Raw genomic sequence first — 9986 nt, forward strand, 5'->3', positions numbered from 1 at the left:
TCTATTTCCTCACTCGAGTTTCGTAGCGACACCGGGAGCAAGGGAACCGAAAAAGGTCGACAGCGCGATGGTCGTGCAGGTCATGTGCGTGTGGTCACTCCTGTCGTTGACGAAGTCCCACGGCGCACGTTGTCGTTGCGGCAGCGTATTTGGGTGTGTTCGAAGCCCCGTTTACATCTACCGGAATCAATGGGTGCGGCAGCGTGAAAACGGTGGTAGAGACAGACCTGGTGGTGTTGGTGGTGGTGGTGGGGTCGTCTTCTCTCTCTGTATCTCTCTCTTGGTGATGGCAACGCTGGTGGATGGCGTCAGCAGTGTGTGTGTGTGTGTGCATGCGATGCGCCTACGAGCACACCTCAGTAGGCGAAATGGCGTGGGGAGAGTTCTCCTCGCGCAGGCCCTTCCTTCTTCTTTCGGTGCCACACTGCATCTTTACACAGAGGCGCGCACACACCCACACGCACAGGCACACTGTTGCACACGCATATCGCACCTCTGCCGCGTGGCTGGTCTTTCCTCTCCCCGCCCTCTCGCCGGATCATGGTCTCTTCACCCTCCACCGCGCTCTCTCCTTGTATTCCGCATATTTCTCTACTGACGACACGCACACACATGCAGAGGAGTCCCATCGCCGTGCTCACTTTTACGCTGGGCTTTATACCTTCGTTGGCGGCTGCGCTTCGCTACTGACTTCAAGGCAGGACGGGGAGGGAGGGCAGGCGCGAACATCGTGACGCATCCACTTACCCACTCACCCTGACCCACCCACCCACACACACACACACACACACACTTCATCATAGAACACATCCACCCGCCCAAATTACACGCTCGCCAACCGCAGATGGAATGGTCGTCCCCATCGTCCTTGCCAGGGGTAGAGGGCTCATCAGGGCACAGCGGCTTTTGCAGCGGTACGAGCGGCGGCATTGGTGGGCTTCAGCAGTTCTCTCCTGCTACAGCCGCCAACGTCGGCGATACCACCCCAGTGCCCGCCGAGACTCGCTCATCCGCGAGCATCACCGTTGGCGAAGCGATGGATGCTGTTGCTGTGCAGTGCGAGCGGCGCGGCCTCATAAATGCGGCGACGTGGCTGAGTGAGATGAGCCTGCACGCACTGCCGTCGCTTCTCACGACCCCGCTGCAGGCGTGCTCATACGGTGGTCACGGCGGCAGCCCTCTTTACAATGCTATACAGTTGGATAGCGGTGTATTCGGCGATCACGGCATAGCAGGAGGTGCTCGTGCCACCCCCTCCGCCCGCTGGCAACGCCTGCACCGAGTCGCGCTGGGGTACTTCACCAAGGGCGAGTATCAGCGCTGCCATCATTTGATTCTGCGCGAGGTGATGCGAAACACGGCGGTTGGCAGGAGCTGCGGCGCTCGTTTGCCTTCGACAACGCAGAGGACGTGGCCCATACCCGCGAGTGAAGTGCCTGACAATGAAGGGGGCCTCTCCTTACCTCTGCCGGAGGTGGTCCGTGGGTTCCGCACGACGGAGCTGCCCCCTATCCTCCAGTTCCTCAGCCTCTACGCCCTTTTCATGGATGGCGTGAAGGCGAAGCAGCTGAGCAACAACGCCTCTCAGGGCGGCGGTGCAGAAAGTAGCAGCATGGGCCGCAGTGGGCAGCAGCGAGCGTTACACCCGCACGCACGAGTGCTGCGCGCCTACCTCCTCGAAGCGATGCGCAACCCAGTAAACATGCTAAACCTGCCGAGCTCTAGTAATAGCGACCCTGAGCCGCAGCATGGAGACGGTGGCGACGACGAGGCAGCACTGCACACCGCCTTGGCAGGACCTCTTCCAGGCCCTCACCACACTTCGAGCGCGAAGCGCCCGTGGACGACATCTAGCGCGGTGTGGCTGGCGAGCCGCGCCGTCTCAGCGGCAACGACAACCGATACAGCCGCTGTGATGATCACAGGTGCCTCTGCCTCTCGGCCTGCGGCAACAAAGCCAGCCGGCTGCACGCACGACGCCCTCTCCTCTGGCACCGCCGCCTCGTCCGCTTTCTCGAACGTCTCTCCAGCCGGCTCTCCAGCCGCGAAAGCAGTGGCAGTGCCAGGCGGCGAATCCGATGCGGCACCTACGTCGGACTTGTTGCATATAGATCCATACCTGTCGTGGCTCATGGGCGTGGTGCTGCGGGAACTTCGCATGCGCCAGGAAAGCGCGACGTTTCTGATGGCGGCGGTGAGTGTCAACCCACTACTGCGGTGCGCCTGGGAAGACCTTGCGTGCCTCGTGAGTCGTGAGGCGCAGCTGGCCGAGCTGGACGCCGCCTTTGATGGATTAGAGCCGTTTTTCATGGTGGACATTTTCGCCGCCGAGGTGCGGGGGCTGCTGGGGATAACGCCGGTGTCATCGGCGCGGCTGCGCATCGCCGCTGCTGCCGCCGCGGTTCCCAGCGACGGGTTCGCGCCGTCGCCACCTTGCTCTGCGCCACCCGAAGGACAAGCCGCCAAAGCCGGCACGCGCACGTCGCCGCCGCCGCCGCCGCGAACCAACGCCGGCGCAACGCCGCCCATCCCCGCCGCTGCGCCGTCCAACGCGTGGGAGTGCTTCTCTCTGCTGTTCCCTGACACGCCGTTCTTCCTCAGCCAGCTCGCCCACTTCTATTACCACCAACGCAACCGGCTCGACAGAGCAGAGGCGCTCTACCAGCGCATCCGCTCCCTCGACCCGCACTACCTCGCCATCTTGTACGACTACTCGAATGTGCTCTACACGAAGCGCGATCGTCTGGGGCTCAGCAGCCTCGCACAGTCGGTCTACCAGGCGGACGCGTTCCGGGCGGAGACGAACTTTGCTGTGGGGAACTATTACGTTCTACTCGGCCAGCATGACCGGGCTGCGTTGCACTTCCATCGCGCAACCGCGATCGACCCGCAGTGCGCGGAGGCGTGGCTGCTGCTCGGGCACGCCTACGTGGAGGTGAAGAACACGACAGCCGCCGTGGAGGCCTACCGGACGGCGGTCGAGCTCAACGAGCGCGATTACCGCGGTTGGTACAACCTGGGGCAGATCTACGAGTTGCTGGAGGCGTACCACCATGCTCTTTACTACTATTGGCACACCACGTCCCTGCGCCCGGCGGATCCGGGGATGTGGGTGGCGGTGGCCAACTGTTTGGAGCACGATGGTCGCATTGCCGAGAGCATTGCCTGCCTAGAACGCGCAGAGACGTACGACTCGAGCTCTTCGCCGAGCTACCCGGCGTATGTGCGGCGGATCGCTACGCACCACATCGCCAACTCGAGCTACACACGTGCCTGTGTGTATCTGGAGAAGCTCGCACAAAGTCCCGCGGCGTCCACGGAGGACCTTCTTCTCGCACTGCCTTTTATCGTTCAACAGTGCGTGCAGCGAGCGCGGAGCTCAGTGGAGGGGGTTTCTCGCTCCTCCAGCTACGACACGGTACTCTTCTCGCCTGGTGCGAATAATGTGTCGTTGATGTCGTCCCCGGCATCGGCCGCGATGGCGGCGGGGCGGACCGCCCTGCACCACGCACGCGCTGCTGCGGCACTGCAGCACCTCAACAAAGCTGAAGAGCATCTCAGCACCATGGCGGAGCTTGTGATGCCATCCGGTCACAACGGCGCCGGCAACGAGGAGGCAGCGGAGACGTCAGCACCGTTGGCTGCGGCTGGCGAGAGCGAGCAAGGCGGTGCAGAGAGCAGTGCACCGCAGAGAGCTGCAGAGGATGCACCTCATAGACGACGGGTGCGTCAGCCGCGGAGCGGCCCAGCCTCCAACGCCTCCGTCTCTGCGTCGGCTTCGGCGGCGCTCGCTGCTGTTGCGGCGACCACGGCGCCGAGTGCCGGTGATGTGCCGCCGGTGGCGTTTGTCCGCAGCCGCCACCAAGAGATCTGCATGCTGAGGGCGCAGGCGATGCACCTTCTTCAAATCGGGGCGGGCGGAGGCGGCTCAACCCTCCCCGTGGCAGCATCGGCTTCCGCCTCTGCGGCGGCGCAGCCGTCATCTTCGTCGGTGCAGCATCAGCAGCACAGGAACCCGCTTGTGTCCCAGCTGCTTGGCCGGTAGCATTAGTCGCGGCAAGCGCTGCGTCGCCACGCGACTTGAGGGTTGATCGAGCAAGTGGGTGCGGCACTGGTGAGGGAGGACGGTGGAGGTCGGCGCACTCGAGGCCCATCTTTGTTGACAGCCAGCGGGGGCTGGGCTCTCTGATGTGCCACCGGCTCCTCTCCACACGCGCACAGCAGACGAATGACACCGTCGTGGATGTTGCATGTTCTTTGAGTGCTCTGCACGAATCAATAGAAGGGGGGACCTGTAGCATGACGCGGTGCGTGCGCGCTGATAGATGGCGCGTGACTCTTCACGGCTGCCGTACCTGCAGCGCTGGTTGCGCTCTCCCTCCCCCCTCATCCTCCTCTGCCTTTTGTGCGAGCGACGTCTGAGAACACACCGACCGGTCCACAATGCGAGGCGAAGGGCAGTCGATGGGGTGTCAAGATACCCCCTCTCAGTAGGAAGGCTGACTTCCCCCCTTCCGCCCCACTCGGCTTTCGTATCCTTGTGGCGGATCTACATCTCACTCTCTCAGAAGTGCACACGCACACATGTACATGCAGTCCTTCTCTTGCGTCCCTTCTTCTTGTGCCTTTCGTTGTTGTGTCGTCAGCCGCGGGAGAGACTCCTGCAGGGCAGCGCGCCTCTCAGCAACAAGAAGTCCGCACACACACACACACACACACAAAAGGCCGCCAAACACCCCGCCAACGGGCACCTCCCCTCCCCCTCCCCCCGCCTCCCTCTGCACATTCATAGAAGCACGTCCACGTCCACACAGGTGCGCTGGCGAGATATAAATATATAATATATATCTTCAGAGCCGTACAGAAGAGGTGCAACTTTTTTCCTTCTGTGTGTGCTGTGCTGTTTGTGTGCGCGTGCATTCATAGATAACCGACCCCCCCCCCCCCCCGACCCCGACCCCGACCTCTGTCGAGGAGGAGGAAGAGAGGCGGGGTGGGCGTGTGCGTGGGCGTCTGGTCGCCTTGAGGCATACGCAGAGAGAGGAACGGTGGGATACAACATCAGGGCATCGGTCCTCTCGGTGAGCTCCGGGTAGTAGACGCCGCGTGCAAGTACACGCACAACAAGGGGGGAAGGGCGGTCTGTCATAGACATCCGTATGCCCGCTGCACTGCAGACGCCACGGCGGCTGGTAGATCAGGACGGTGCCCCGCCCTTTAGTGCGCAACGCACAACGCTCGGTGCTGCCACTGGCGCCACCACGGTCGCCCCCACCGGGGTCCCTCCAGACAGCAGCAAATTGGGCCGCCAGCGCACGGTACCGTCGCCCTCTCTCTCCTCATCTTCTGCCACCGTTTCGTCTCCAGGACACACCCTTACAACTTCTAGCGCAAGCGCGCTTAACACCCGACCAGATACCCAGGCAAGTCTGGTGAGGGCGTCCGCGATGGCAGCGGCGCCGTTATCGACCACGTTGTCACGGTCCGCATCCGTAGCTTCTTCCTCATCTTCGGCCTCGCAGCCCACAGTTTTTCCAGGTAGCAGACGGTGTGGCTCAGGCACACATGACCGAGAAAGCCAAGTTGGCGCCACCGCTCTTGAGCCGCAACGCCAATTGCCATCGATGGTGCCGGCAGCCACCCAGGAAGGCTCTGGAAGCCACTTTCTGTGTCCGGCCACGGACGACGCCATTGCTCACTCGGTGCCCCTGCCTCTGCTAGTCGAGCAGCAGCGCCACCGCATTCGCGCTCTGGTGCAGGAGCGCGACACCGCCGCAGCGGAGCTCAGTGAGCTACACACTTTGTTTCAGCGCCTCCACGACGACTACGAGGAGGCCACGCGCGAGGCAGACGGATTGCGGCTGCAGCTGAACAGTCTCCGCGCGCAGGAGGAGATGCAAAGCAAGGAGCACCAGCTATTGCGGTCGAGTCACACGCGCCAGCAGGAGCGTATTCAGCAGTTCGAGCTGGAGTGGGCCAACAAGTCCAAGCATCTCCGCGAGCAGCTCGATGCACTCGTCAGCGAGAGAGACGCCATACAGGCCCAGCGTGACGCCTCCATGGCCGACAGCAGCGACTTGCGCCGGCAGCTAATTCAACTGCAAGCCGAGATGCACCGCGCCGAGTCGAAGCATCGAGAGGCGCTGCGAGAACAGGCCGACACACACGCGCAGCAGCTTCGCTCTGCCCTGCAAGAAAAGGAGGAGGAATTCCAGGCGAGGGCGGCCGCGACGCGGCGGGAGGCACGGCTGGTTCAGCAGGAGCTGGACCAACTCGGCGCCGGTCACACCGCCGCGCACGACGAGCGCGAGTCCATGCGGTGGCGCCTCTCAGAGCTCGAGACGGCGGTGACTAACAAGGAGAAGCTCCGCGCGGAGCTGGAAAGGATGGTAACTATGCTCCGCTCGCGGCTGAATGATCAAGAGGAGGCGGCGCGCCATGATGCGCAGCGCTACGCGCAGCGTGCCCAGGACCTGGAGTTGCTGTACCGCGGTCAGGTCGCACAGGAGCAGCGCCGTGCTCAGGCTCTCCAAGACGATCTGGCTGCTGCCCGCAAGGCGACGCAAGAAGCCATGCGACAGCAGGAGATCCTTCAGCAGTCCCACAGCGAGCAGACTAAAAACTTTACAACGCGCGCTGCAAAACTCGAGGACGACCTTCGTCAGCAGCTCCGCGCCCTCCGCATAGAGCTGGAGGAGGCACAGGCGCGCGCACTTCAGCACGAAGCTGCCGCCCGCCGCAGCCAGCGCGATGCAGAGACACTGCGGGCTACGTGCTCTAGTGAGCAAGAGGCGCGTGAGCGGCTGCAGCAGGCTCACACGGCGCAAGCCCAGCAGCTGTCGCGCGCGGAGGGGAGTGTGACTGTTCTGCAGACGCGCCTGCGAGAAAAGGAGAGAGAGGCGGAGCTACTGCGGTGCGCCATGGAGCAGGCCACGTGGACGCGGGAGATGCGGCAGGCAGCGCACCACACGTTGGCGTCCCTTCTTGAGGTGCCGCGGGTGTCCGTGCGAGGTGGCCGACGTCGGGTGAAGGAGGGAGAGGAAACGGAGGGCTGGTCTCCGGTGCTGCAGCTCGAGTGGGGGGCGGAGGCGCAAGGCATTGCCCCCTCCCCGTCGCCTCGCAAAGAGCAGCATGGGAGCGATTCTGCACCCGCTGGCGCTGGCGACGCTGCTCATGCTGTACCGGAGGGGGGTGAGTCGATCCCATCCTCCAGCGAGGTGGAGGGGGTTGTGTCCTCGCCCTTCAGGGGAGCCGCCCGTGTAAAGCGTGCGCAGCGTGACCCAGCGGTTGCTTCCGGCAGTCCTCAGCGCCCACCAGTTACACTGACGCAGGCAGCAGCTGGGCAACACGTGGAGACCATCGAACGCACTGTGCCACGAGATACAGGTCAATCCGATGGTGAGGGGCACGCGGGATCATCCACTGAAGCCAGCCATCTACTTCAGCCACCGCTCTTGTTCCGCGCCGCGTCTCCATTGGCCGCGGCTCCGCCATTACATCCCGGAACGCCGCGAACCGCTGGCAGTGGCTCTCCCTGGCCGGCTCAGGGATCGCCTGGCTACGCTGCAGCAGTAAGCTCTACCACAGCCGCGCTCCGTGGCGGTGGGGCCGGGGCGTCGCCATTTCCATCGCCTCTGCGAGCGCTCCCCTTTGTCCCGGCCCAAACCACCGCAGGCGGGGCGAATCCTCTGCGCACCGCCACCGGCGCGGCAAGATCACAGCCGCATGCCACGCCCCTTCTCTCCTGCCAGCGTGGGGGCCACATCTACAACATCCCTGAAGAGGAAGAGCAGCAGGACCAGCCGCAGCCGGCGGCGACCGGAGGTCATGCCGGTGCAGCCGCGTACGCTGCTGAACCCGCACGCGGTTATTCACGCACACAAAGACCACAGTCCGCGACACCTCTGTCAAAGCAGGCGGGCGAGGTTTTCTTTGATGATGTCGTGAGCGCACCGCGTGCGCGAGGGTTTCAAGCGAGGGTGTTGATCAGGGATGCAGATGCCGTCGCTGCTGTACCTGGAAGCCATCAGCGGCAGACAGCGTCAGCACAGCTGGTGACTGCATCCACGGCACGAGTCGGCCCCTTCAACACGCACCTCACCCCCTCTACTTACCGCGGAAGCCTTGCCTTAAGCGACGGGGTGAGGGGGGCTGGCGGTGCGCGCGATGCGCAGCCGTCTTTTTCGCTCGGAGACAGCCTCTCATATGACTACGGCGCATCTGCACCAGGCGTCCGCGCGGCGGAGCTCATCGCGCAGCTGCCACGCCCCTCATCGGCGGTCTCCTTTGTTGCTGCTGCTGCGGCCCCCGACAAAGGGCCTGCGATGCAGCGCGGGGTGTCGAACATCGAGAGCCACCGCAACGTGCTTCACGGCGGAGATTCGGCGCTTCAGCAGTACCTTCGCGACACCGTGCAGCAAGTACTCGCTGATCACGGACGCGGCGGGGCACCTCAGCGTGAGTCACACCATGCATTACGGCAGCTGCCAGACGGCGGCTCAGCAATTCCTGCAGCTTATGGGTACCAAGGAGATGGCGCCAACAGTGCAGGGGAAGCGGATGAGGACGATTTCGGCTCTGCATCTCTCCTCCGCTCGTCCGTCGCAGTGCCGCTTGTGCGACCGGCGCCACAGCCGGCGTCTACAAGGGGTCTCGCGAACGGCGGCGGGGCGACTCGCATGATTAATCCCGGCGGCAGCAGCCAAGGCGATGCAGGCCGGCACGACTCTGAGAGAGAGAAAAGTGATGCTGGCGGCGCTGCCGCCGTGACTCGGAACGGTCGTTCGGAAGCCGCAACTCCGCACAAGACGGGCGCAGCAGTATCAGCAGCAGCAGAAACCACTCCAACCCGTCGCAGAGGGAGCGGCATTTTTCAGACTCTTGAGCAGCTTGCCGGCCGACAGCAGCAGCTGCTGCAATCACTGGGACACCTGCCGCACGCGGTGATGTCCCCGACGGCGCACAACGCCGATGCCCCGTCCTCACTACCATGGCAAGCAACAGCGGCAGACCCCTTCCTCGGCGAGGCCTTGCGGAGCAGCGCCATGATCATCGTGCCCACGTCTCTCTCCCTGCAGGAGCATAGGTGCTACGTTCCGCACCAGGGCCAGCGCGAACCCGACGGTGGCCAGGGAGTAGCACGGTCGTCTGTGGCCGTGGTCGCGGCTGGCGGAGCACCGGCAGAAGCCGCCGGTTCTGCGTTGACGGTCAGCGCATCTTTGTCGAATACTGATTTCTCGGCTTTTGGGAAAACCATTGCTGCACAGGGCCACCCTGCAGCTGCGGCGCGCTATGCAAAGGGAAGCGATGCCAGCACCGATGTCGAGCTCGACCCTCGGCAGCTCTCCTACTCTACCACGGTCGCCACGACTCAGCTGGCAGATGTAAAACAGGGAGACCGATCAGCGGTAACGAAAGACATGGGCGACCCGACGGCGGCGGCGGCCGCGGTGGCTCAAGGCTCACAGCCGAGAGCGGAGATGCAAGCTACCTGGTCATCAGAGCCAGCACGCGCAGTGTGGGAGGTGGCGGCGGCCACGGCAAGCGCAAGGTCTGCGCCATCTGTGTCGGAGGTTTCGTCGTTGTCGCAACTCGAGCGACGCTTTGCGACGCCATTCTGATCAGCAGGGGAATGTCCCGAAGGATGAGGTGTATGGGGGGACCGCCTCGTCAGTGCCATCAAGAGCGGAAGTGCGATGCTGTCCTTTGGTGCGACCTGGCGGTTCTCTGTATCGCTCGCCCCTCCCCCCGTCTCTTGGGTGCATGGCTTCTCCTCTACAGGCTCCGCACGCACACGCACGCAAGCGACACAAGACAGCAGCAGGCAAACGGGCAAGGGAAAGCAGCAATACAGGAACGACAACGATGACAGGACTTTGTCGCTGGTGCAGCGCTAGGGAGGGCGCAGAGGGGGAGGGGGAGGTAGTCACTCTGGCGGCCTTTGTCACCGGTGTATCCTTCTACGAAGAGGGTGGGCAATGGGTGTG

The 9986-nt window shown here is 63.6% G+C and overlaps 2 protein-coding genes across 2 annotated transcripts; both read left to right on the forward strand.

The window, feature by feature from the left end:
* Positions 1 to 844: 844 nt before the first annotated feature.
* LMXM_12_0610 (conserved hypothetical protein) lies at positions 845 to 4045 on the forward strand (the record flags this gene model as incomplete). Its single annotated transcript, XM_003873116.1, has 1 exon — positions 845 to 4045. One exon carries the CDS (start codon positions 845 to 847, stop codon positions 4043 to 4045), a length of 3201 nt encoding a protein of 1066 aa, XP_003873165.1.
* A 1579-nt stretch (positions 4046 to 5624) lies between these two features.
* Positions 5625 to 9620, forward strand: LMXM_12_0620 (conserved hypothetical protein; the record flags this gene model as incomplete). The annotated part of the gene is made up of 1 exon (XM_003873117.1): positions 5625 to 9620. One exon carries the CDS (start codon positions 5625 to 5627, stop codon positions 9618 to 9620), a length of 3996 nt encoding a protein of 1331 aa, XP_003873166.1.
* Positions 9621 to 9986: the final 366 nt, after the last annotated feature.

The sequence above is a fragment of the Leishmania mexicana genome, chromosome 12 (genome assembly GCF_000234665.1).
Source record: "Leishmania mexicana MHOM/GT/2001/U1103 complete genome, chromosome 12".
Lineage (NCBI taxonomy): Eukaryota > Euglenozoa > Kinetoplastea > Trypanosomatida > Trypanosomatidae > Leishmania > Leishmania mexicana.